General features: G+C 33.4%; 3 protein-coding genes across 5 annotated transcripts; 2 read left to right on the top strand and 1 right to left on the bottom strand.

Moving 5' to 3' along the window:
• The first annotated feature begins 3,726 nt into the window (after window positions 1-3,726).
• LOC114264917 (rust resistance kinase Lr10) lies at window positions 3,727-13,748 on the top strand. 3 transcript variants are annotated; one of them, XM_082901572.1, is made up of 4 exons: window positions 3,727-4,092; window positions 8,095-8,154; window positions 8,455-9,841; window positions 13,336-13,748. In XM_082901572.1, exons 2-4 carry the CDS (start codon window positions 8,097-8,099, stop codon window positions 13,538-13,540), a joined length of 1,650 nt encoding a protein of 549 aa, XP_082757698.1. In that variant the 5' UTR covers window positions 3,727-4,092; window positions 8,095-8,096; the 3' UTR covers window positions 13,541-13,748. The 3 variants fall into 3 exon arrangements, with proteins under 3 accessions (XP_082757698.1, XP_082757700.1, XP_082757699.1); XM_082901574.1 differs by having other exon boundaries at window positions 3,918-5,036; XM_082901573.1 differs by lacking the exon at window positions 3,727-4,092 and having other exon boundaries at window positions 5,572-8,154.
• A 368-nt stretch (window positions 13,749-14,116) lies between these two features.
• LOC114264916 (26S proteasome regulatory subunit 8 homolog A) lies at window positions 14,117-18,386 on the top strand. Its single transcript, XM_082901568.1, has 9 exons — window positions 14,117-14,428; window positions 15,106-15,203; window positions 15,701-15,925; window positions 16,160-16,222; window positions 16,562-16,725; window positions 16,871-17,027; window positions 17,129-17,227; window positions 17,784-17,894; window positions 18,037-18,386. The coding sequence occupies exons 1-9, from the start codon at window positions 14,224-14,226 to the stop codon at window positions 18,175-18,177; spliced, it is 1,263 nt and encodes a 420-aa protein (XP_082757694.1). The 5' UTR covers window positions 14,117-14,223; the 3' UTR covers window positions 18,178-18,386.
• Window positions 18,387-19,420: 1,034 nt separating this feature from the next.
• On the bottom strand, window positions 19,421-19,966 carry LOC114264933 (EG45-like domain containing protein). Its single transcript, XM_028205668.2, has 2 exons — window positions 19,849-19,966; window positions 19,421-19,725 (listed from the first exon to the last, which is right to left on the bottom strand). The coding sequence occupies exons 1-2, from the start codon at window positions 19,964-19,966 to the stop codon at window positions 19,421-19,423; spliced, it is 423 nt and encodes a 140-aa protein (XP_028061469.2).
• Between the last annotated feature and the right edge of the window lie 7,139 nt (window positions 19,967-27,105).

Here is a 27,105-nt window from a genome sequence, read left to right as displayed (position 1 = left end):
GGTCATGTTTGTTTAGGCGGACTGGATTAGCATTCCCATGACTAATAGTCCTAGGACAACCAATCCGTTGGATTATGTATCCTATCTTAACTAATAGTCAAGTTTAAAATAATTAATCCGTACTTCAATTGTTTAACCAAACATCGAATTAATAATTTTATAGGACTATTAGTCCAATCCCAAGTTCATATCCACCCAAACAAACATGGCCTAAAGAAAATAAATGCCTTCATTTTTTTTTTCTTGGTTCGTCTTTCTTTAATAATGATTTATGAGATGCAATATTACTATATGTAATTTGTACCTTAAAAGTAAAATGCTTGACTTTTTTTTAGTTTGTTTGTCTTTTAGGAAAATGCTACATTAGTGAGACTATCAAAGGAGATCAGTCTAATTTACCCTTAATCATTTTTACTTGCCACTTAACTTGCACATCACCAATTGTTATAGACTAATGGGTCTTACATGAATTATTAATAAAACATTGTGAGTGTTTGAAAGTGAGTTTTTATGTAAGTTTTTTTAGTTGTAAGATATTATTGGAGAAAAAAAAAATTGGTGTTTGGGAAGATAGTTGAGTTTTTTGTGGTTGGATGTGATGTTTGTGAGAGAAAAAGTGTAACGATTATGGGATTGGATGTGATATTTTGTTTGGATGTATTTTTTTTGATTTTGCAAAAACTTTGTCTTTTAGTAAAAAAAATCAAAAAAAAACCCAAACCCAAAACTTGCCGAACTTGCCAAAAATATTAGATAAGATAAGTTCCTTTCAAATTCTTATTTGGCATAGAGAGGGACGGATGTAGGATCTTAATCCTGAGGGGGTGAATGTATATAGTATGTGTTTGGGAAGATATCAAATCAGTCCTACTTTTATAAATTTTCATTGGGTCCTATTAACACTATACATGATTCATGTGTTAATAGGATTTCATGGGAATTTTATTAAAAAAATAAAACTTATTTGATATTTTCCTAAATTTTTTTGGTAGTGAATGTGTGAAATGCAATATCAATTTCTTTCAATACAATGCAAAAAATATCACAAAACTATATTATCACATATATTTATTCAAAAATATATAATCAATACGATATACGACCAAATAACATGTTATAAAATTATCCTATATCATATCTTCACCAATACTTGACACCACTTAAAAATTGTTAACAACTTTTAAATGAAGATGTTTAAGGATATGAATTTCATAATTTTACAATTGAAATTTTAATTACAGCTTTCTTGCTTTTTGGAGTCATTATTTGTAAGTTCTCTAATATTGTTAATTTTGAAAGACATAAATAATTATTATTGGGATCTGAAACAAAGCTTAAAAAAAAAGTAACTCAATCAAATTCTCCTTAATTCAATTTTTACAAATAATTTCAATTCTTAAAATACTAAAGAAGAAGAATAAAATAGAGTATCCAAACAACAACAACAAAATAAAAATTTGAAGCAAAAGAAAAATAAGAAAAGACATAAGAAAACTAAAACAAATAAAAAGAATAAGGGAGAGGTAGAGAGAGTCATTTCATCTTTAGGGGCGAGTATTAAACTTTTTAAATATATCTTGGAGTGACGAATCTATATAATTTATATATTTTCTTAACTAATACTCTATCCTATTAAAGAAATTTTTTCAAAATTTTAGAGTGACGGTGCATTTTTTGTTTTTTTTTTCTTTTATGGTGGTCCATCCCGTTCATCGACTTCTGAACTTGTACTCGACAGTCAACTTTTCCCTCTTTTTAGGTGATGTTTTAATTATTTTTTTTATTTTTATGATTTTTAAAAATATATATATATTAGATTCAATAAGACTAGACAAATTAAAAAAATAAAAATTTGAAAAAAATAAATAAATTCTTCTAATTCACATGCCAAATCAATGTCCATGGCACATGGAATAATTTTTCCATCCCTTGGATGAGCCCCCACACCCATTCATCAGGTCCTTCCATTCATGGCCGGCCCTGGGGTGAGGCGACTGAGGAGGTCGCCTCGGGCTCCTAATTTTGAACAAAATTTAAAATCTCTAATTAAGGAAGTGTATTATGTCATTTTATTTTATAATTATTTTAATATTAGCTCAATTTATTTATTTTTATGTTGTTATGTGGTGTTATTTTGATTCACGTTCAATTGATGTTTAATGTGAAAACTTTTACTTTTAGTTAAAAATAACTTAATAAGTATATTGAGAGATTAAAATTTTTCTCATAAGTTGAATTTTATAAAATTTATTTTAACTAAATGAAATTATTCATAGAATGTTTGATTTTAATTCAATTGCATTTTTCTAATTAAAAAAATTGTACCTTATTACTATATATTTTTTATTAGATTGACTCTAAAATAGGTAACAAAAAATATATATTTTAAATGAAAAAAAGACATTAGCCTTAATTATTATTTTACATACTTTTTTATTCAGTTAGATAGAGTTAAATAAAAGATTAAAAAAATGTCATGGCATTCCTGTGAACATTCAAATATATAACTAATAGTTCATGTTATTGAGTTGTGTCATACTTGGATTTATGTTGAAAATAGTCAACCTTAACTTGCTAATTTTATATATTGCTTGAGTTGTGTCGAAAATTCTTATTCTTACCCCCAATTAATTTTTGTTCTTATAGCATTGGTAAGCTAAAAAATAAAAATTCGATTCAACTAATTGAAATTCAACTATTATATATATATATATATATATATATTTTTGTTATCTAAATTTTGTTAAATTGTCATGCAATAGAAATAAATTTTTATCTTTTTTGTTTTATTCAAATAAATTTTTTTTTTTAATAATGATATATAAAGGGTTTAATTTAAAAAATTCGCCTTAGGCCCCTAATATGTAAGGGCTGGCCCTGCTTCCATTCTAGAATAAGAGAGAGACATAGTCATTTCATCTTAGCACCGTGTATTAAATTTTTTAAATATATTTTGAGTGACGAATACATATAATTTAAATATTTTCTTAACTAATACTCTATTTTATTAAAGAAATTTTTTCAAAATTTTAGAGTGACAGTGCCTTTTTTTTGTTTTTTTAATGGTGGTTGATCCTGTTCATAGACTTCTCAACTTGTAGTCTTCTTTGAAATTTCCTCTCGCCTTCTTGGTACGAGACTAGACAAATCGAAAATGATGATGTTGCATATATCAATTAATATAGTGTACTAATTAATGTTATAATATCATTAATAACTCTATTTATTATATAAATAATAAATTTTTAAAATTTTTAAAATTATGTCACATCACTAATTAGTACATACACTATTATTCAATTGAAAAATAATTAAAAAAATAATATTTACAAAATAAATAGATAGATTCTTCTAAGAAAAATGCCTCCTACACCCACTGGGGTCGACCCCTCGTGAGGTGGCACTCCATAATTAGACCAAAAAAAAACTGTTTTCTTTTTTTTTTTTTTTTTGGAGCAAGGATCCTCTAGAGTAATTTTTTCCTAAAGTTTCCTAGAATGCTACATTGTGTAGTTGAGATTTACTGGCAAGTCACATCAATTTTTCTGATGTGACTTGCCAGTAAATCTCAACCATACAATATAACACTCTAGGAAACTTTAGAAAAATTTCACTCTAGAGGATCCTTAGTGTTTTTTTTGGGTTTCGGCCACTGAGGGCGGGATACCTCGTTGGGGGTGCGACCCCCACTGGGTATGCAGCAGTGTTGATTCTTCTAATTCACATGCCAAATCAATGTCCATGGCACATGGAATAATTTTTCCCTCCCTTGGATGAGCCCCTCACCCCATTCATACAGATCCTTTCATTCTTTATTTCCATTCTGGATCCTTCCATTCATTCTCTCTCTGTCTCTCATCTCCTCCCTTTCTTTTCTCTGTTCTTTTTTAGTAGCCCCCCCCCCCCCCCCCCCCCCCCGGCTTTATCTATTATTCTACCCATCCGATCTCGCCCAAACCCACTTCAATGTGAAACTCGCAGACATGGTGTATCTTTGATTGTTCATTGTAGGATTTTACACAGAGCTTGGAAATATTAGGATTTCTGTATTCTTCCATCTTTCTACTGATATTTGTGGGAGCTCCTTTGCGGGTATTTTTTTTTTCCTTAAATATTTTTTCCTACAGTCTTTATTTTTCCTCCCTCATTTTTCGACATGTTTTTTTCCATAAAAATATTTGTTATATATATATATTTTTTTTTTGAAAATATCTGTGTCAAAATTTGTTGTAAAAATTTGAAAAAAATTTAGGTTACGTTTGCTAAAACTGTAGAATTATAATTTAAAGATAGAGTTATATTTTGAGTTTGTGTTTTAAAATTATAATTTGAGTGTGAAAAATTTATTTGGTTATTAATTTTGAAAAGAGTTTGAATTGAATGATAGTACATATAATATTGAAAAATGAATATTTTGAAAAATGGGTGTAAAATTAATTTTCTAAAGTTATAACCAAACAATACATTTAAACTAAGAGGTAGAATCAAACTTCAAAAGTCTACCAAACATGTTGGGCTTGTTTGGTTTGTTTTTGGGAGAGTTGTTTTTGAAAAAATTTTGGAGTGAGGGTTTTGAAATTTTTTTGGTTTGTTTGGTTGTTTATTTTGAAAGTAGTTTTGGAGTTTGGAAATTTGAGATGATTTGATATTTTGTTGTAATTGAGTAGATGTGTGCGAGAGAAAAAATGATTGAGAAGGAGAAATGAGAGAGAAAAAGTGATTGATTGATGTATGAGAGAGAGAAAGTGATTTTAAAAAAATTTTGAGAAAAATTTCAAACCAAACAATTTTTTAAAAATTTTTTTCTAAAACTCAAACCAAACATACCCGTTATTCTTTTGTTCAATTCTTGTTTGTTGCCATTGATGGTTTGTTGGTGGGAAATCAAAGGGGCTGGCAAGTCTGGCGATTGCCAAAACTCTAGCGAAATCTGGCTTTGGATACACCATTGCTATAATTTAGTAGGGGTTATGGCATATCACTGGAGAGGGTTTTTGGTGCACACCAGCTATAAAATAACTTGTACAGCTCCAATGGTATATGCTCTTGATTGGAAAATTTTAATTTTTTAATTTTTATTGATTTAGTTAGTTTTTAGTTTATTTTTTCAAATTTTAAGTGCTATATGCTTGGGGAGATTTTTTTTTTTTTTTGGGTAGAAATAGAAGTAATGCTTGGTGAGATTGATCGTACTTGTATAGTTTGTTTGGTTGAGAGATTTAAAAAAAAAATTAAAAAAAAAAAAAGAGAAAGGATGTGAAATTAGTTAAATTATAAGTATATTTTACTTATATTTTACTTAAATTTTTTTTTTTTTAATATCTTTTTAGATGCTCCAACCCAACACAGTGTTATGATTGAGAAAAAATTGACAAATGAGGAAATAAGAATGGTCTTTGTTTTGCCAGCATGATCGTAAACAAAAGCTTACTTCTGGTTATGTTTGATTCACAAGATTAATAGTGAGATATTAATAATCCTATTAAATTAGTGTGGTATTCACTATCTCACCCCTACCTCATTACTAATAATCCTACAAATTTGTTAGATTAATTATCTATTTGATTAATAATCCTGAACTAAAATGTCAAAACAAACGTAGGATAATTGAGCTTACGGATTAATAATTTCAATACCATGTTTTAATCCTTCCAATCAAACATGCCCCTAATCTAATAAATATATGCTTAGCAAAGTTCAATAGAGAGACTTTTTATATACTTACATTTCCTTTGTAAATTAAATATAATGATGGTGTCATTTACATCCAATTTGTAACTAAATCCATTTTAACAGTTACATTCAAAGGTGATGGAGAGAAAAAGCATCTTTTTATGTGCAAGATTCTTTTCTGAATAATTCTGAAACTGTTCAAAATTTTATTTTGTAAACATTTGCAATTTAATTTATTTATTTTTTAAATTTTTTGGATCCAAGTAGTGCATGTTTTGGGCCATACATTTAATTTGTTCTTCATTGGACTTTATAGTTGAATACTAGAGGGAAAAATGCAATGGCAATTTTGTAAATAAATAAATATAAATATGAAACAAACAAAACTAGTAATAAAATAAAAATAAAATAAATTGATAAATTATACTCGTGTTTTCAATTATGTTTAACTTCAACCTCTAAATTACATTTCTTTCACTTTAATTTGTATAAAAAATAAAAAATTAATCTAATATTTTATACCTGAAAATGTTATTTAGGAGATAACAGTCGTGCTTGGTTTAGTTTTCAGAGGCTTATTTCAGATTTTTTTTTTTAAATTAAAAATTAATTTGATGTAAAAAATAAAAAAATTATAGTCACATATTATTTTTATATAATTTTATCGTTTAGGAGGTCATAAATAATTTTTAAAAATTTAAAATTATATTTTTAATATTTATTTTTATCAATTTAGTTTTCATTATTTCAAAAAAAAAATCAAAAAAATTTATGAAATACAAACAAGGCTAACATAATTTTCTAATCACTTATTTTATTTTATTTATCATTTCAATCATTTTCTTTGATCAAAACACCACATTTTTAGTGTTGTTGTTTGGTTGAATTGAATGAAAGTAAATTCTCACTTTCCAGACTTTTTATGAAAGTGATGGAATATTTAGAATGACCTAAATAAGTGTAAATTTTGATTTTTTACAAAAATGATGTGTAAAAAATAGAGAAATGATAGGACTCAAAAAAGATAAAAAGATGGCTATTGCAAATGTAACAATTCTATTTTCAGTACACTAAGAGATTCATCACAGAACTGAAAAATTCTACCAAAAAAAGAGTCACACTATGTGGGTGTTTGAGAAGTGGCTATTTTAGAGGTTTTTTGACTATGGCCTTGTTTGGGAAGTGGCTATTTTAGTAGGCTATTTGGCTTTTTGGCTATTTTAGTAGGTTATTTTAGTTTTGTGTTTGGGAAGTTGAGTTAAATTTTTAGGTTGATTGTTGTATTGAAAAATATGTTTGAAATGATGTTTAAATTGAAATTACAAATTTACCCTTCACTTTATTTTTTAAAAAAATTGAGGAATAGGGGTAATAATGTAATTTAGCAAACCTGCAGCCTACACTGTTGGTGGCAGTGTAGGTTGCACTGCTGCAGCAGCCGACCAACAGTCAATTTTTTTTTTTTTTTTTTTTTTGAAAATCAAGAAAAAGTTTGCTACAGTTAGGCTTTTGGGCTGATTTTCAGTTTTAGGCTATAATAGCCTAAATCTCAGGTTGCCAAACAGCGCCTATTTCAGTAGGCTATTTTAGTTTTTATGTTTGGGAAGATAGGATGAATTTTTATTTGAGTTGTGTATTGAAAAATGTGTTTGAAACTAAAATGACAAATTTGTCTCTAACTTACTTTTTTCAAAATAGGATTAAAAGGGCAAAATTGTCATTTATTTCGAAAATGATAGGGTTGTACCTACACTATAGGCTGATGCTATATTAGAGCTATATTTAAAAAAAATAAAAAATAAATAAAAAATCAATGGATTAGTGTGGTTTTGGCCTCTTTTGTTTTTGAGGCTATTTTAGCCTCAACTTTTGGTTCCCAAACACCCCATAAAGATTCACTTCTAAAGCTAATCCAAGGTAAGGGTGGTAAACTTTCACTCCAATTTCAAATTCAAGAAGAAAACACTCAAAATAAAGTTTTAAGAAGTTCAAAATACAGTTCAAGTTAACCAAATAAAGTCTTCTCATCAATTTAGGAATTGTTTAGGGTGTCCTAAATAAGTATATTTTTTGTCTTTTTGGACTAAAAAATTGAGAAAAAAAATATGAATGTTTGGGTTAACTTTTTGACTTTTTATGAAAAAATATGTATTAAAAAATTGTATAAATTAGTGTATAGGGAAAAATTAGGATTGGGAGTTGTGCAGCTGTAATTTTTGACTTTTGGTGAATAGTGATAACTTTTTAACTTTTTGAGTAACTTTTTGATTTTTTGACAACTTGCCAAACTTGGCCTTAGTCCAAAAATGGCTCAAAAAACATATATTGGCGAATGGGGCACAATTTTTATTGTATGGTGCACAATTTTCACCGATTTATAATTATTTGTTTAAATTTTCAAGTGTTTTTTTTATGCCGCAGAGATGTATACACTCTTGTTAAGCCCTCCACCAGCCAACAATGCTGGGATTGTAACTACTGGTAAGTTACTTCATGAACTAAAAGTTGTAAAAAGAGAAAATTACAATAATATATGTAGCAACAATATGATTTGAAATTTACTTATGTTGTGTTTGGTTGAGGGATTTGAGGAGGGATTTGGAAAGGGAAATGGAAAAGGTAGGTGAAATGTGAAAAAAATATACCTATATTTCACATAGTTTCACACACCTTTTCCCTTTCCCTTTCCAAATCCCTCCCTAAATCCCCCAACCAAACACAGCATTACTGTAAGACCCATGATATCACCATTTCCTTTTCTTAATGTTTTTCAATTTACAGGCACAATTGTGTCTATGGTAATATTTGCACTCAATGGCATTATCTTATTGGTTTGCGCTAAGAAAAAGAGAAGAGAAATGGTTTCAGAACTGCAAAGACCTGTGGCTCCACCGCTGACCTTCGTTGTGGGAAGAGAAATTGTTTCAGAACTAAGAGAAATTGTTTCAGAACTGCAAGGACCTATGGCTCCGCCGCCGACCTCTGTTGTGGAAAGAGAAATTATTTCAGAACTGAGAGAAATTGTTTCAGAACTGAAAGGATCTGTGGCTCCACCGCCAACCTCTGTTGTGGGAAGAGAAATTGTTTTAGAACTGAGAGAAATTGTTTCAGAACTGAGAGAAGTTGTTTCAGAACTGCAAGGACCTGTGGCTCCACCGCCAACCTCTATTGTGGGAAGAGAAATTGATTCAGAATTGAGAGAAATTGTTTCAGAACTACAAGGACCTGAGGCTCCACCACCGAGCTTTGTTGTGGTTCAAGTTTTGGAAATTGATGTGCCAACAATGGAGAGGTTCCTCCAAGACATGGCGCAGGAGAAACTGATTAGATTCACTGCCCAACAACTATGTAGTTTAACAACTAATTATTCTACAAGGTTGGGTTCTGGAGGTTTTGGGATTGTTTACAAGGGTCAATTTCCAAATGGAGTTAAGATCGCAGTTAAGGTCCTCAATAGGAGCTCGAATAAAGGAGCTGACGAACAGTTCATGGCAGAGGTGAGCACTATTGGAAGAACATACCATATAAATCTAGTAAGGCTATATGGTTTTTGCCACGATAACTTCATGAGCGCATTAGTGTATGAGTACATGGAAAATGGATCACTAGATAAATACATTTTCAGTGATACACAAGCAATTAAGTGGGAGAAGTTGCATGAGATCGCAATTGGGACAGCAAAAGGTATTGCTTACATGCACGAAGAGTGTCAGCATAGGATCATTCACTATGACATAAAACCCAGTAATGTTTTGTTAGATGCCAATTTTTCTCCCAAAGTTGCTGATTTTGGGCTGGCAAAGATTTGCAATAGAGAGAAGACACATGACTCTTCTGCAGGATATAGAGGGACTCCTGGTTACTCAGCCCCAGAGTTTCTTCTCAAGAACTATCCCATCACATATAAATGTGACGTTTATAGTTTTGGTATGCTTTTGTTTGAGATAATAGGGAGGAGGAGGAATGTTAGAGTTAGTCATGCTGCCAAGGCTGATGAGAGCATGGATTGGTTCCCAAAACATGTATGGGATGAGTTTGAGAAAGGCCAGTTAGAGGCAATGATATTGTCATATGGAATTGAAGAGAATGAGAGAGAGAAAGCAAAGAGAATGGCAATGGTGGCTTTGTGGTGTGTTCAGGATTCGCCCAAGACTAGACCATTGATGATGTAAGAATTTATGTATTATTGATTGATTGATTACAAGATTGTTTGTTTTGATGTATTGTATTACAAATCAGAGTGGCATTATATAGGAGAGGGTTTGGGTTAGTGAGTGGTGGTAGTGGATGGTAGTGGAGGTGGTGGGTGGTAGTGGAGATGGTAAGTGTGTTAGGTTTAGTGGGGTGGATGTAGTGGGTTAGGTTAGTGGGTTAGGTTTAGTATACATTAACAGCCCCCCTCAAACTCAAGGAGGATAGGAACTAACCAACTTGAGTTTGAAGAGAGTAACAAAACAGAAAAGTAAACTGATAAATAAAAAAAACAAAACAGGATAGGAGACACGGTATGGTCGTGTCGGACCGTTGTAGCAGACAGTTTACGGGGTCATGTCGGACCGTTGTAGCAGACAGTTTACGGGGTCATGTCGGACCGTTGTAGAAGACACTGTGTGGTCGTGTCAGACCGATGTAGAAGACAGTTTATGGGGTCATGTCGGACCGTTGGAGCAGACAGTTTACGGGGTCATGTCGGACCGTTGTAACAGACACTGTGTGGTCGTGTCAGACCGATGTAGAAGACAGTTTACGGGGTCATGTCGGACCGTTGTAGCAGGACAGTTTACGGGGTCATGTCGGACCGTTGTAGAAGACAGTTTACGGGGTCATGTCGGACCGATGTAGCAGACAGTTTACGGGGTCATGTCGGACCGTTGTTGAAGACAGTTTACGGGGTCATGTCGGACCGTTGGAGAAGACAGTTTATGGGGTCATGTCGGACCGTTGTAGAAGCTGTGGTGGTGCACCGAGGAGAAGACAGTTTATGGGGTCATGTCGGACCGTTGTAGCAGCTGTGGTGGTGCACCGAGGAGGCGACTTAGGGAGTGCGCCATGAGCGACTTATACATGATACTGGTATAACCCCCCCTCAAACTCAAATAGGTGTGAAGATAGAAACCTATTTGAGGTTGAAACAAAGGGATTGATAAAGCTGACCGGTGTAGAAGACACTGTATGAGTGTGTATATAGGCTGCCCAAAAAATATACATGGATGTAGATATCGAGCCCTCAAAAGTCGTGCCCTCAAAAGGTGTTCCCGCACCCTCAAAAGGCGTGCCATCAAAAGGCGTGCCCGAATGCATCAAAAGGCGTGCCATGAAAAGGCGTGCCAGTTTGTCGGCGAGAAGAGGCGCGCGATGCGCGTGGCTGCCTCGGCTATTTAACCAAGACGGAGCTGAGGCCGAGGCAGAGGCTCAGACAAGAAACTGAGAGAAACCTCTGAAGAAGTCTGCGTTGTGCTGAGAGAGAGAGGCTGTAACACTGTTGTGCTGAGAGAGAGAGTCTGTAACACTCTGTTGCGAGAGAAAATGGCTTCGTCGTCCCGTGGTCTACTTACTCTCTTTCCCGACCTCAACGAGTCCACAAGAGAGATAGCAGGTGCGGTGTCCCGTGAACCTCAACCAAACACCACTGGGTTTGCTCCGTTGAACTTTCCGATGCAGTCGGTGGAGCAAAAAATGGCTGTGCAGTCGGATGTGGAGGCCAATCAGTATACTCTGAAGGCATGTGTGGAAAGCATGACGGCGGTCACAAACTTGTCGAACCGGCTGCAGAGTAGGACAAATGAGGTGCAGCATTTAAACTCCCAGCTGGCTCTGCTCCAACGCATGTATAAGGATGCGCGAGCAGAGATAAGCGTGCTAAGGGCAGAAAACAAGGAGCTGAAGCGGAAGGCCACCGTGATGTTCCGATTTGGAGGGCCGCCATATGCTGCAGTGGAGGAGCAGGGAGTACTGATCATGCCCAGTGGAGTGGGAAACACGGAGGCAACACCGTCAAGGGCTGCTCAGGACGGAGGCAAGAAGAAAAGACCGGCGGCAGAGTAGAGAAGAAAAAATCCCACTGTGGGTTTGGGTGTGTTGTGGTGGTTTGTTTGTTTGTTTGTTTGTTTGTTTGTTTTTTTTTTTTTTTTTTTTTGTTTTGTGTGTAAAATAGTGATCGGGGTGAGCCCCGACATGAAGAAAATGAGTTTAGTGTGCAGTTCGTCTTCTTTTTCTTCTGCTTTTTTTTTTTTTTTTTTTTTTTTTTTTTTGTGCAAAAAAAAAAAAATAATAATAATAATAATAATAATAATAAGAAGAATAATAATAATGGAGAAAAAAAAAATGAAAAATAAAGTGAAAGAAAAAAAATAAAATAAAAGAAGATCGGATCCACGAGAGCTTGACTGTTGGGCCGAACTTTAAGAAGGCCAATAACTTCCTCTGGCCATTCAAACTGAAGGCACCATTAGGTGGCCTAAAGAAGAAGAGGAACCATTATGTTGAAGGAGGTGATGCCGGAAACCGTGAAGACTACATTAATTTTTTTTTTTTTTTTTTTTTTTTTTTTTGGAATAATAAGAATAATAATAATATATAAAATAAAGTGTCTTGAGTGGAAGAGGGATGTGGGCGGTGGGAAAGTGCAAAAGGTAATGGAAGATAGGTGGGAAAGTTGAGAAAGTGGTGGGTGGAAATCAAAAAAATAAAATAAAATATGATGAAAGTGGGACTAAAAAAAAAAACTGCAAGATGTATTTGAGTGGGATGGTTGATGCCTTCCCAACATTATCACGTGGGAAAAGGGAGTGTGGAGAATGGAGTAAAAAAAAAAGAAAAAGAAAAAATATAGGTCGGAGAGTGGGTCACATGGGAGAGAGAAAAACAACATAATTGGGCTTCGTATGCAAGAGAGTTCACTGCGTCTTCTCTCTGATGGGGTGGGATCTCATTTAGGAGTTTACTAACATTGCTTGCACCAAATATTTTGTGGACATTGGCAAATTTTGGAGGCTCCTCCGGCGGAAAAGAGGGTGCAAAGAGGCAGCCTGGCAGGCATTTTCGCCTCAAGAACTTGCAGGCATCACAAGGAGAGTTGGAGTAGCTGGAAGAAGAAGCCATCTTCACGTGGCCATTAGGGATTGAGTCTGGGCTGTGGCGCGAGAGATGAAGGTTGACGGTGGTGGCGGCGGCGGCTCTAGCGGAGAGGCGGCAAAGGCCGGCTATATGGGCCGGGTTCAGACCGGTCATTCTCCGGAGGGGTGATATTGGTGTCAACACACTAGAAGATCTTGTAGCTGGTAGTAAAGAGGTAAAGATAGTGATTCAGTGAATGACATAGGCAATTGTGGAGGTTTGAATTGGTTGAGCTCCGGCGGGCGGTCAAGGCAAGGTTGCCGCCCGCCGGAAGGCGATGAACACCAAGATCTTTAACTGGAGCTCTGATACCATGTAAGAATTTATGTATTATTGATTGATTGATTACAAGATTGTTTGTTTTGATGTATTGTATTACAAATCAGAGTGGCATTATATAGGAGAGGGTTTGGGTTAGTGAGTGGTGGTAGTGGATGGTAGTGGAGGTGGTGGGTGGTAGTGGAGATGGTAAGTGTGTTAGGTTTAGTGGGGTGGATGTAGTGGGTTAGGTTAGTGGGTTAGGTTTAGTATACATTAACAGATGAGTTTTGTGGTGAAAATGTTGGAGGGAGGTGTGGAGGTGAAGCCGCCTCCTAAACCATTCTTATATTTGTTTTCTGTAGGGATTAATATCCTCAATCCATCAAACAGTTCAAACAATATAAGCAATGAAAGAGCTGATACACATTGGTACAAGGAAACCACTCCCATCATGGCTAAGTATGAGATAGAAATGGCCAGCTCAAGCTAAAAGAAAAAAGCGATTGTAATATTAATTGTAAAACCATTGTAATATTAAAAACCATTGTATCCTTTGCATTTTGTTAGTTTGTTTGTCTTTTATAAGGATTTATGAGGGGCAATATTAATTTCTCTAATTTGTATTTCAAGAGAAAGACTTTTCTTATTTACGAATGTAATTATTATAACATTATCAAAAGATTTATATACTTTTTATATATGTAGTATTTTGTTTTTTGTATGATTAATAAAAGTGATGATTATAATATTTTTAGGGAAAATCTTATAGGTGTGTATCATATGTATCTTATAATTAAAAAGAAAAATGATATAAATTTAATTTTTTAAGTTATAACTAAAAAAAAATATATCATAAATAAACACAATATGTGACATAATTAAAAAAAAAATTAATCATAACTAAAGAAAAAAATGACATAACTAAAAGTGCATATAATATATTCTTTTTAAAGAGATGTATATTAAAATTTTTCTATTTTTAGATAATTAACTTTGATAAACAGAGACATAATAATAGTTTTTATTTTTGTTAAGTTAATAGATACCAAAAAAAAGTGTTCGATTAATTTATTGAATTTTTTCCAAACGCTACGCACAACCTATATATATAGGCAGAAACATACATCATAAAATCCCAAATTCTAGGGTTTCATCTTTGTCTCAACTCCAACAATGGCGACAGTAGCAATCGAACCCAATCGACCAGACCCAGCATTGTCCACCGACGCATGCTCTTCCAAAACGGCGTCGTCGAAGCAAGGCGAGGGTTTGAGGCAGTACTATCTCCAACACATACACGATCTTCAGCTCCAGGTTCGCCAGAAGAGTCACAATCTCAATCGCCTCGAAGCTCAACGCAACGATCTCAATTCCAAAGGTACATATTTGTATATCTATACAAATCGCCCAAAAAGAACCCTACCTTTTTATTTTTATATTTTAAAATCTTACTTGCTTTTCAATTCGAAGTTATGTTTGTTAATTTGGCTTAAATCTTACTTGGCTTTGCAATTTGAAGTGATGTGGTGTTATGTTCGTTAATTTCGCTTTTTTCTTGTTTCTAGGGTTATTTGTTTTTATTGGGCTTGAATGTACAATGAATGTGATTGAATTTTGAATTTTGGAGTTGAGTTCTGTCATCTATTACTGAAGTTGAATAGATCACTCTTGCTTCACAGAGAAGTGAATTTTGAATGTTTTGCGGTGTTTGCAAATGTTAATTTACATTTTAACACTTTTAACTATACCAATCAAATGAGTTGTGCCACCTAGGCGGTCGCCTAAGGGCCACAAAAAATTTCAATTTTTTTTTTTATTGTTGAAGATCCCAACTTTTCAAAAGCCTAGTTAAATAAGGTCTCACTTTGATATTTAGCCTAAAGCCTCCGGAAACCTTGAGCCACCACTGGCAATGGTAGTTGGCTCATGTAATTACATATTGACAAGAAATAATGCACCTAAGTTATTTTGTGATACAATAGCTAGTGATTCCCTTGGTTTTGGTGAGTTCAATATGCCAATTATTGCCATCTGAGCTTGCCATATTGTTTACAGTTAGGATGCTCAAAGAAGAACTACAGCTTCTACAAGAGCCTGGTTCGTATGTTGGTGAAGTGGTCAAAGTTATGGGGAAATCAAAGGTCCTGGTGAAGGTACATCTGCAATTACACATCAAATTTTTAGTTAAAATTTGATTTCCATTTCTCTTCATGTCATCTTTTTTTAAGAGTTAAGAATATTCTACCTACGTCCAACAATTAGATGCTTCCCATGTTCCTGAACTTAGTTTTTCTGCTCATGGAATGATGTATCAACCACCTGTGGGAATTTAGTAATAAGTTAAAATTCACTCAAAAGTAGGTAGAAATGCAGCCCTTCCGAAGTTCCGAGCATGTTCTGCTAACGATGGCCCATGTTGGGTAACATTCTTTTTGTTAAGTTACTATTTTGTCACATTTTATGTTGCACTGTGACAGACTGAGACTGTCATAATGAATCTTGTTTATTTTCTACCTGTCTAGCTTGTCTGTTCTCCCTGGGATCCATAATTCTTGTTTATTTGATTATGCTTTGCATTTTACATGTTTCTGATGCATGGAACCTGAAACTGCAAATCATTTGACCAATAATTCTTTTGTCAACTTTTCAGGTCCATCCAGAGGGGAAGTATGTTGTTGATATTGATAAGAGCATTGACATCACAAAACTCACACCATCAACTAGAGTTGCCCTTCGCAATGACAGCTATGTGCTTCACTTGGTATTGCCCAGTAAAGTAGATCCTCTGGTAAACCTTATGAAAGTTGAAAAAGTTCCAGATTCTACATATGACATGATTGGTGGTCTTGACCAACAAATTAAAGAGATAAAGGAGGTCAGTTGTCTGAGGTTCTTTTCTTGCTTTCGCGGCTGAATATATTTTATTCATATATCCATGGGTGAACTATTTATTGGTTTTGGTCTTAGTATTTGTTTTTAACTCAAATTTATATCCTCTCTAGAGATTAGAGAATTTTGTTTTTTCTTTTTTCTTGTCATTAATCAAAGTTTTTCTATTATTTGAGTGTTATCTTGGAACTAATTGGTCCTATTGTCTTTACTTTTCCAGGTCATCGAGTTGCCAATCAAACATCCGGAACTATTCGAGAGTCTTGGAATTGCCCAACCAAAGGTGAATGTACCTGGATTTGGGTGAAGATTTGAAATGAATAATTTAGCGCAGACTTTTTTTCATATTACACATATCTAAAACTCAATTTTGTTTGGAATGAATTTCTTGTACGGGTCCCTGCCTTTTTCTTTTCTTTTTTTAGATGGGAAAAAAAAAAGAAGACGAAGCTGAACTATGTCAAATTTTAGGGAATAAAAAGCTGAAACTTTTATCCACAATTCATTTCATTTACACTATACCTATAATAAATCTCCGTTTAATGGACTAGTCAAGAATCATGTCTAGGTAGTTAATTTTGAATTGCTAGCATCTAACAGTTAATTTTCTCTTAACTAATAGGGAGTTTTGCTCTATGGGCCACCCGGTACTGGGAAAACGCTTTTGGCAAGGGCAGTGGCTCATCATACTGATTGCACCTTTATAAGGGTTTCTGGCTCTGAGTTGGTTCAGAAGTATATTGGCGAGGGCTCTCGAATGGTGAGAGAACTTTTTGTTATGGCCAGGTTTGTCTGATATCTTTCATTGACAACATTGTTGTTGCAAAATATGTGCAATATCTCATATATTGGGATACTGGACTGTGTTAGCCTGGAAAATGTTATAGAGTTCCTATAAGTCTCTGATTTCTTATTGGTTGATGTTTCACAGAGAACATGCTCCATCAATCATCTTTATGGATGAAATCGACAGTATTGGATCAGCTCGAATGGAATCTGGATCTGGCAATGGTGATAGTGAAGTGCAGCGGACCATGCTGGAGCTTCTCAATCAACTGGACGGATTTGAAGCATCTAACAAAATCAAAGTACTGATTCCCTGCTTGTGTGCATTGGTGAAATTGTTCACCAGATTAAAACTTGCCCCTTCATATAAATAATTTGATAACAAGACAACTACTTTTCACAGGTTTTGATGGCTACAAATCGCATTGACATTTTGGATCAAGCCCTTCTGAGGCCTGGAAGGATTGACAGGAAGATAGAGTTCCCAAATCCCAATGAAGAGGTATGTTTCTATTCATCATAACTCCTACATATGTCCTTGGGACATATTTCAATTTTAATATCCTGGTCGTATAGTATTGTCCCCTTGCATGTTAGATTGGAAAAGGCAACATCTGCATCTGCAGAAGCTCTTAGATTTATAATCACATTTTCATCTTCATTCCTTGTACTTCACAATTATTTTCTTCCAGTTTTTTTGTTATTTAGATTCTGCTCTATAATCGAAAGTTTGTCATAGGCTCTGCTTAATAAGATTCACAGTTCAATCCAATCGAGATCCATACATTTCTGTGACAATGACTTTGAGTCATGATGTTACTGAGTGTACTTCCTATCCGTAATCTCTCTCACTGAGTGTACTTCCTATCCGTAATCTCTCTCAAACTACTTACGAGTAGAAAAGTAATTCTGTTATTCATCGTCTTGTTTGTATGTAGTGAAAATTGCACTCGACAAAAAATGAGCTTAATTTGGTGTCATTTTTCATTTTCTTTTCCAGTGTGCTGCTTATCAGAGCAGTGGTGATATGCTTATTTGTTTATCTTTGTTACTCACAGTCCCGCTTCGATATCTTGAAAATACACTCGAGAAGAATGAACTTAATGCGTGGTATTGATTTGAAGAAGATTGCAGAGAAGATGAATGGTGCATCTGGTGCAGAACTGAAGGTCTGTTTTTCTTTTGGATCCCATTCATTCTTGTAGCTTTTGTCTTATTTTTCTTCTTGTTCTCCAGAAAAGCTCATATTATTTTATTTTTCCATTAGTTATTTCTTGTAGCTTTTATCTTATTACCTTATCTGGTGCTTAGGCGGTTTGCACTGAAGCTGGTATGTTTGGACTGAGGGAGAGGAGGGTTCATGTGACACAGGAAGACTTTGAAATGGCTGTGGCTAAAGTGATGAAGAAAGACACTGAGAAAAACATGTCCTTGCGAAAGCTGTGGAAGTGATTCTTTCAGTTGGTTGCTTTGTTTTCGTTTGTTTTGTTTTGTTTTTATTGTTCTGAGATGTAAAAGCATATACCAGCTCTTTCCCATGAGAGAGTGAGTCTAAAACTACCCAGACATTTACAATCTGATTCAATGTCTTGTCAATCTAAGTGAAGTCTGATTTGGATCCTTTTCCTTAGAAGAAAATTCAACATGTTACATTTTCTTCATCTCTTTGTATTATGCAGAAATTCTCTCTCTCTCTCTCTCTCTCTCTCTCTCTCTCTCTCTCTTCCAAATTGGTGGAGACAAAATACCAATACTACATCTGGTATCTATGCATGGATCTCACAATATACTAATGTTGTGTTTGGTTGGAGGATTTGAAGAGGAATTTGAAAAGAAAAATGGAAACGATAGGTGAATTGTGAATAAAACATGCCTATAATTCACATAGTTTCACACACTTTTTTTCCTTTCCCTTTCCAAATCTCTCTTCAAATTCCTCAACCAAACACAGCATAATTGAATTTTAATTATTTTTTCTCACTCAGGTAAATATTCTTGATGATATTTCTGAATATATAACACTAACAGAGAAAAAGAATATTTGATCAAATCTAGGAAGAAAATTTAACATTTCAATTGGGAAATTTCAATGTCAATTTCCTCCAAGCCATGCAATCAACAATAGATCATCTCTCTTCCCTTGATAGAAAAATGTCTTTAGGTTAATTCTGTCCCCAGGTCAAACCCTACAAATGGAAAACAGCTTATGTCAATACAAAAAAATTACAGGAGGAAAAAATATATAATAATTAGAAACCAAATACCATTTTCTTACACTAATGTGGGATCGACCTCGTGTAAATAAATTTAGAACCTAATTCTGTAATTGATTTTTGTTTAAAAACTTCTATATATATATATATATATATTAGTCCTGCCATAAATAAAAATCTTAGGTGGGGGAAGGAGGGCGGGTTTTTACTTATTTGTTTATTTTATTTTATTTTTTGATTGAGGAGGCGGGTTCTCAAGAACATTGAATATGGAAAATTCTCCACAATTTTCCATATGGTTCGTGTATATATATATTAGTGGTGTCTATCTACAAGATAGGTGTACTGTTAAATTTGAAAAATATAAATTTTAATTTTAATTTAAAAACACATATTGATATCTTGGTTTCTCCGAGTCTCAATTTTGTGTAATACTTAAGTGATAAAGGTTAGCCTATCGGACCGAAAGTCTTAGCCTATACTTACTGTTGAAATTCAATGTTAATTGATGCAGGAGATCCCCTAGCAATGGCTCCATAAGCAGTTGTAGAGAGGACCATGGTGGTGCCACCCCTTGACGGCCTAGAAGCCGCTGTCTGAGCACGGTCCACAATCTTCACCTGAATAGTCTGGCTCGGAACACAACCGTTTGGCTTGGCGGCGCTTATGCACCTCACCAAGTACTGCCTCCCACAGGCCGCGCCGTTGTCCCATATTCCCTCTCCTGCTGCCGCAAACAGGTTGCTCGACGGGAACTGTTCGGGGGCATTGCCGTTGCAAGCTGTGGCTGCATTTATCAAAATTGAAATGAACCCCACAACAATTTGAATGAATGTGTATTGTGATTTTTTTAAGTGTTTTTAGAAAACATGATTTGTTGAAGGGCTGGAGAAGCGGCAGCTGGACTTACGGATGTATGGTGGCTTGTAGGTGGCGGCTGTGCCGATATCAGCGAGAGAGAGATGGAGGTTTGCTAATAGAAGGACGAAACAGAGAAATGGAAGGAGCTCTGCATGGGTATTAGGCATTCTGTTTGATGATCCCCGTAAAAAAAAAATTAAATTAAATTAAATTAATTGAATATTCATATTTATATAATTGATTTATTTTTTATTATAAAAAATTAAATTATTTGATCGATTTGAATTTTAACATAAATAATAAGCATAACGTGCTGTATAACAGTAAATTTAAAATTTCTCAAAATTTACTTAGAATGATAGATTAATGATATATATATATATATATTTTTTTTTTTTTTTTGAAATTGTTATTGTGGGAGACTTTTTGAGTGAAACTTCCCTATATGGATTGGAATTCACAATCTAATTTCATGAGATTAAATTGATTAAAGACTATTTTATTCTCATTTTATAAAAATAACACATTTTATATAATGAGATCTTTTACGCAATTTCAAAGATTAATCATGGCTAATACTATCAGACTAATTCACAAATAAACTCAATTTCTATTACATCTCCAATCTAATACAACTACATAAATATTATCATTACTCAAATCCACTATATTTATAATACAATAAACTTAATTTGACAATTAAACATAGCCATTGTGTCTTAACTATGGTGACTAGTGGCAGATTCAAAAATTTTATCAAGGGTCCAAATCAGATTCAACAAGTTTTGGAAGGGCTATAAATTATAAAGAAAATCAAAATCAAAATTAAAAAATAATATTGACAAACACCATATTCATTATAGATATATCGGTCATGTTTAGTTTGATTTTTAGAAACTTGTTTAAGAATTTTTTTTTTAAAAATAATGAAAGAAATAAAAAAATCAAAAAAAATATTTTTTTTACATTATTTATTCTTTTGGGAGATCAGAAATAATTTTTAAAATATTTTTTAATATTTATTTTTATCAAATTAGTCTTTATTTTTTTTTATTTTTAAAAAAATTCTAAAAAAAAAAAATCTGAAAAAGAAACCAAGCCCATCATATTGAAAACTAGTTCACATATTGCAAGTTTGAAATCTATATATGAACACAAACTTGCAGCAAAAATGTATAAAGAATGAAGCGATGGAGGCTAGTGAGAGAGAGAGAGAGAGAGAGAGAGAGAGAGAGAACCTCATGAAGCTTTTTGTGTACAGAGAATAGAGGCCCTGCAAAGACAGAAGGTGAAAAGATTCGTCTAATACAAATGTATAGCAGAGAGATCATCAATATATATATATATTTATATACAGATACTATATATGAATTATATAACTGAAGGAGAATTGAATAGGGTAATCTTAATTCAGATTACACTAACCAACTAAAGATTTATTTTTGCAAAGTTACTATTTTAATTGATTTTTTAGTTTTTTACAAAAAAAAAAAAAAAAAAAAAAAAAAAAAAAAAAAAAACATGTAGAAAAATAAAAAGAATGATGTAAACGAATATTTTGACTATTTAATTATTTTAGCCAAAAGCCAACACTCCGAACGGGGCCTAAATGTCTTAAGAAGTTTGTTTTTTTTGTTTTTGGTTTTTTTTTTTTTTTTTTTGGGAAATGTCTTAATTTAGCCTGTGTTTGGCAAGGGCTTTTTCAGGTTTTTTTGGCTATTTTAGCCACAAAAAATAAAATAGGCTATTTTAGCCATAACAAACAAAACATCACATCCAACCTATAATCATTACATTCTTCTCTCACAAAAAAGTTAAAAAAGCCAAAAAGCCAAAAAGCCCTTCCCAAACCAAGCTTTTTAGCCCAGGCTAAAATAGCCAAAAAAGTCAAAAAGCCAAAAAGCCAACCCACTTCCCAAACGGAGGCTAAGTGCCAGATCATAGATAGCCTAGCTATATACTTATTAGTTACCAAAATATGTAAACAAAAATGAGTCAGACCCCTTTTGGGGAGGACCCTCACAACCACCTTATTGATCTATACCATTTATGATGTGTGGGGTCTACTCATGTATGTGTGGGGTCCACATCATGAATGGTGTGGTGTAGATCACAAAGGGGGTTGTGGGGGTCCTCCACAAAGGGAGTCTCTATCATTGCTGATATGTAAAATACATTCAGTGTTTTGGTTTTAGTCTTCTAAAAATTGAATATTTTATTTTATTTTTAATAAATATTTTTAAAATTTTAAGTAATTTTTTTAGTTTTTTAGATGTATCTTACTTAGATATATTTAAATAGGAAATTATTTGTGAAAAAATATTTTAAAAAATTAATAAATACACAAAATACGAAAAATATACTGAATTCTCATTATTATTATTATTATTATTATTATTTATTTGTGATATTTAGTGAATTTTTTAAAGATTTTTTTCATAAATATTATACATTCTAAGTGTATTTATGTTAGATGTATCTAAAAAAAATTACTTAAAATATTAAAAAAAATTCAATAAAAACAAAAAAATACGAAAAATGAAAAAGTAAAATTTTTTAAAAAGTAGACTATGAAAACTAGAAACAAACAGAATGATTACTTTGAAAAATGAGTTCAAATATTTAAGGTTGATTTGACCATTTCTTACCGGCTTGGTTTGGGAAGTAGGTTGGCTTTTTAGCTTTTTGGCTTTTTTGGCTATTTTAGCCTGGGCTAAAAAGCTTGGTTTGGGAAAGGCTTTTTGGCTTTTTGGACTTTTTTTGTGAGAGAAGAATGTAATGATTATAGGTTGGATGTGATGTTTTGTTTGTTATGGCTAAAATAGCCTATTTTGTTTTTTGTGGCTAAAATAGCTAAAAAAGTCTGAAAACCATCTTACCAAACAGAGGCACAATAAAATATTTTCATTACATATTCAATGGTTATAAATTAAAAATATGAATTCACCATTATTTCAAATTAAGAAGTCATTACACTTATATTGAAGTGATCTTTCATGCCCATTAGATGATATAATGAATTACAATTATGTAACAGTGGTGATACATATATTAATTAATATATTAATTAGTGTACTAATACTAGTTATGATATATTATTAATTATACTTATTAATTACACTATAAATATTAAAAACTTTATAAATTATATTATATTATCAATTAATATATTAATTAATACACTAATTAATACATATAGTATTATTTATTGTGTAACGGAAAGAATCGCAACAAGGTTGAAGCCATTAAATTGAATTTATTATTATGGATTAAGTGCACCAACTACGCATGTGGTGTTATGAGATAAGGATGCATTTATGTTCCGTTTTGTTTACAGGAAAGCAAATTCACAAAAAATGCATCTTCCTCACTTGGTGATTGTAATTATGAAGAAGACCCTATGGTTATGTTTGATTCACAATACTAATAGTGAGGTATTAATAATTCTATCAAATTAGTGTGGTATTAACTATCCCACCCCTACCCTATTACTAATTATCCTACAAATTTGTTGGATTAATTATCCATTGAATTAATAGTCCTAAACCAAATGTCAAAACAAACATAGGATGGTTGGGCCCACGGATTAATAATCCTAATCCCATATTTTAATCCTTCCAATCAAACATACCCTATATGTTTGTTTGGGTGGACATGAATTTGAGATTGCATTAATAGTATAATAAAATTATGAATCTGATATTTGGTTAAACAATTGAAGTACAAAATAACAATCCATTCGGATATGTATTCCACATATAATAGACTATTCAATCCCACATAGAGAGTGAGATATAAATTGGAGGACTAAGCTAAAGTTTGAACTATTAGTCCTTTCTTGTAATCCTAACTCAATCCAAATATAAGATAAAATACACAATTCAAAGGGATTCGTAGTCCTAGAACTATTAGTTATGAAAATGTTATTCCAACCTAATCTAGTCTGCCCAAACAACCATAACCATGATGTTCTTAAGCATGATGTTAAGGGGGCTCCTGTTTTCAAGATTTGTTGCAACTTCTACTTAATTATACAACTTGGATTTGAGCTATGCTGCACACCCTCAGTCAAACCCACCCTCACTACCCCCCACACACACGTGGGAGTTAGTGCTTGAAAGGAAAAGAAAGAAAAAAAAAATTATGACCAATCAGCACCCACTAGGGGTGCTAGGGGTCTCCCAAGTGGGGTCCCAAGCTTTTCTGTTTGGATTTATATCCTCACATTGCATGGTTTAAGAGTCAGCATAAGGTCAAGTTGAACAATGAAAGTTGAGTCCAAAACTACCAGAGGACTGTTTTTTAATGGTCCCATTTGGTAGAGCTGTGGGAAAGTGATAATAGCTTATAACTTAACAGCATATAACTTATAATTGTGAACATAAGCTGATTTTTTACTTATAAATTAAGCTTCTCCTTCCCCACTCAAAGAATAAGTTGATTTTTGACTTATAAAAAGTTATAAGCTGTATTATTAAACTGAACCAAACACATCAAAATAGTTTAAGTTAAACTAAAAGATGAAATAAACTAAAAATAAACCCTACCAAACAGGACCAATGTCAAGTCAAAATCTTAGGCTCAAGTCCTACCCAACAAACTTGGTTTAAATGTGCTTGCAAATCAGTCCACTGGCTTAACCAAAATAATCAAGATTTGGAGTTTTTTTGGGGGAATTTTTCATTTCTTAAATTTTTAATTTCTTATTTTCTGACAAACTATAGGATCAAACGGTGGGCTACCTTTTACGAGCCAATGAGACAGGTTTTTGCTAGGCATCAAATCCTACCCAAGCCTGATTTGAGCTCGGGCCGGCCCACTCAGTCTATAAGCTAAGGGGAAATTATCCATAGGTCCCATGAGAAACATGTGATCTCCATTTAATTTCATAACTTTTTCACTACACCCAAAAGTCCTTTCCTCTCTCTCTCTGCTTTTTGCTTCCCTTCCTCTCTCGTTTTTTTTTTACATTTTTCTGTCACCGTGTTTGTCATGGAAGAGGACCACCGGTGATCATATCTTTCTCCATTGATCGGGGTTCATTGATAACCACCAAGCATTGAAATCAACTCCGACGAAGAAGATGATATATTTTCCGACGAAGAAGATGAATGGATCTACTTAGATCTAATATAGATCTACTCAGATCTACATCAGATCTGAGTAGATCTACACAGATTTGGTTAGACATCCGTCTTTCCCCTTCGATCTCTTTTTTTTTTTTTTCTCTCTCTGCTATACACTTCTGTTTTTCTGTTCTAATGGAGAAAATTTTCGAATTCTGAACAAGCAGTTTTCGAGTTTTAATTACAGGCGGTGAAAACTGTAAAATTTTGCAGTTTCAAATTTTTTTTTTGGTGCTGGAATGAATCATGATTTAAAACTGTAAAATTTTGCAGTTTTATAACATTCTTTAGAACTGTAAAATTTTACAGTTTCATAACACGTTTTTTAATTTTTTTTTTTCCGGCAATATTCTAGACATTCTGGTGAGTCTCCGGCGACCGTTAAACGGAAGTCCGACGGTAGTAAGATGTGAACAGTGTCTATAAATTAAAAAAAAAAAAAAAGATTTTTTGGTAACAATTAAAAATGTGTTGGACTAATTGGTGCAAGTATTTTGTTTTGGGATTAGTTGGGTTTTGAACTTGTTACATGGGACTTATCAGTAAGTTCCCCATAAGCTAAAGCAAAGCGAGCTAAGCTAAACCGTAAACCTTCGTGCCAAATATTAACCCTTAGCATGGATCCCACTTTCTATTTAAATTATAATTTAAGAGATACAAATTAAGAGGTGTCTCAAAAAAATTATAATTAGAGCCACCACCACTGAACAACTTATAACTTGTTGGACAATCTTCACTGTATTTAAAAGATTTAATTCTATTGTGTACACAACAACAATAAGAATTTAAAGAAATAAAGAAAAAGGAGAGAATTTGTTTGATTACAAAAATCAAACTCGAAATAATAAATAAATAAATAAAATCACAGATTTTATTTTGTTACAAAAACAAAAATAAAATCTGATTAAATAAACAAATAAAAACAGAATAAAATTAAACAAGTTACTTGGTTAATTTATTTGAATAACTTTTCTGATCAAGTCCAGTGTTTAACACTGTGTCCTTAAGACAGATTCGTCCTCTCCACGGTGCTTTCAGAATTTGGACGTCTATCTCCCAGGATGAAATGATCTACCACAAACAATAGCAGCACTACTAATTGTTTGCCTTACGAACACACTAAGTGTTTAGACTCTTTCTTTCGGAAATAAATGCAGCAAGATGAAGAATATAAATAGCAGAAGTGAAATACGAAATTTCTGAATGGAAAACATCAAATGAGGGTGGTCCTATTTATAGATGTGAAGGTGGCTCTTGGTTTCGAATTGAACAGGTATGTGGCTCTTGGTTTTGAATTGAACAGGTATGATACCTGTTGGTTTTGAATTCAAACAGATAGCAAAACGGGAAGGGCTCTATTTGGATGAGCAATAAATCCAAATCCGTTTAATTCTGTTTGAAAACGGGAAGGCTCTGTTTGGATGAGCAATAAATCCAAATCTGTTTAATTCTGTTTGAAAACGGGAAGGGCCCTGTTTGGATGAACAAAAAATCCAAACCAATTTAATTTGAATTCTGGATTTTATTTTAATAAAAAATAAAATTAAATTCAAATATTTTTTGCCCAAAAAGATTAGAAGCCCAACCACACACCACGCACCCGCGCCCAGGCCCAGCCCAGCCGGACGGCGGCGGCGGCGAGCGCGCGTGTGGTGATTTTTGGGTCCAATGGGTCTAGCCCATTTTGCCCATAACCTCTCCCTCTAAAACACTTGGGTACCCTTTGGGGCACACCCCAAGTATCTCACCCTAAGCCTTATAAACCCTTTCAAAACTTCCCACCAAATCAATGTGGGACAAGCCAATTTACAACCTTAAGGAATTTCCACCAAAACTCCATTTCCATGGAGCACACTTTGGCTTCAATTTCCATTCACTCGGTAATGGTTTTGAGCAACCAAATATACCACGTGAATCACAACGCGGCATAGAACGCGTTACCACTTTGACCCGAGTAAATCGACACTCGAGGCCCACCTAAAAAATAGACCGAACTTAGGAAAAAATTCTGATTTTATCCAGAATTTTATAACCATTTCCAACAATCCCCCACATGAATGGAATTTGATGACAACGGAAATGTAACAATATGCAGACTTTAACGAAAGAGTATAAGTCGAAAATATCTTGCATCAGGATAGGTAGTTTTCGGCTTTGAACCTTCCCTAGTGATAACCTAT

This window comes from Camellia sinensis, chromosome 13 (genome assembly GCF_055761805.1).
Source record: "Camellia sinensis isolate YWXY chromosome 13, ASM5576180v1, whole genome shotgun sequence".
Lineage (NCBI taxonomy): Eukaryota > Viridiplantae > Streptophyta > Magnoliopsida > Ericales > Theaceae > Camellia > Camellia sinensis.
This window is presented reverse-complemented; position numbering and strand designations above follow the sequence as displayed.

Bases quoted from the DNA above. Each gene is read 5' to 3' on its own strand.
- LOC114264917 (XM_082901572.1), top strand. From the start codon at position 8,097: ATGTATACACTCTTGTTAAGCCCTCCACCAGCCAACAATGCTGGGATT. The intron at 8,155-8,454 runs GTAAGTTACTTC...TTCAATTTACAG, and splicing joins TGCTGGGATTGTAACTACTG to GCACAATTGTGTCTATGGTA. The intron at 9,842-13,335 runs GTAAGAATTTAT...TTAACAGATGAG, and splicing joins AAGACTAGACCATTGATGAT to TTTTGTGGTGAAAATGTTGG.
- LOC114264916 (XM_082901568.1), top strand. From the start codon at position 14,224: ATGGCGACAGTAGCAATCGAACCCAATCGACCAGACCCAGCATTGTCC. The intron at 17,228-17,783 runs GTATGTTTCTAT...TGTTACTCACAG, and splicing joins TCCCAAATCCCAATGAAGAG to TCCCGCTTCGATATCTTGAA. The intron at 17,895-18,036 runs GTCTGTTTTTCT...TCTGGTGCTTAG, and splicing joins CATCTGGTGCAGAACTGAAG to GCGGTTTGCACTGAAGCTGG.
- LOC114264933 (XM_028205668.2), bottom strand. From the start codon at position 19,966: ATGCCTAATACCCATGCAGAGCTCCTTCCATTTCTCTGTTTCGTCCTT. The intron at 19,726-19,848 runs GTAAGTCCAGCT...TGATAAATGCAG, and splicing joins CTACAAGCCACCATACATCC to CCACAGCTTGCAACGGCAAT.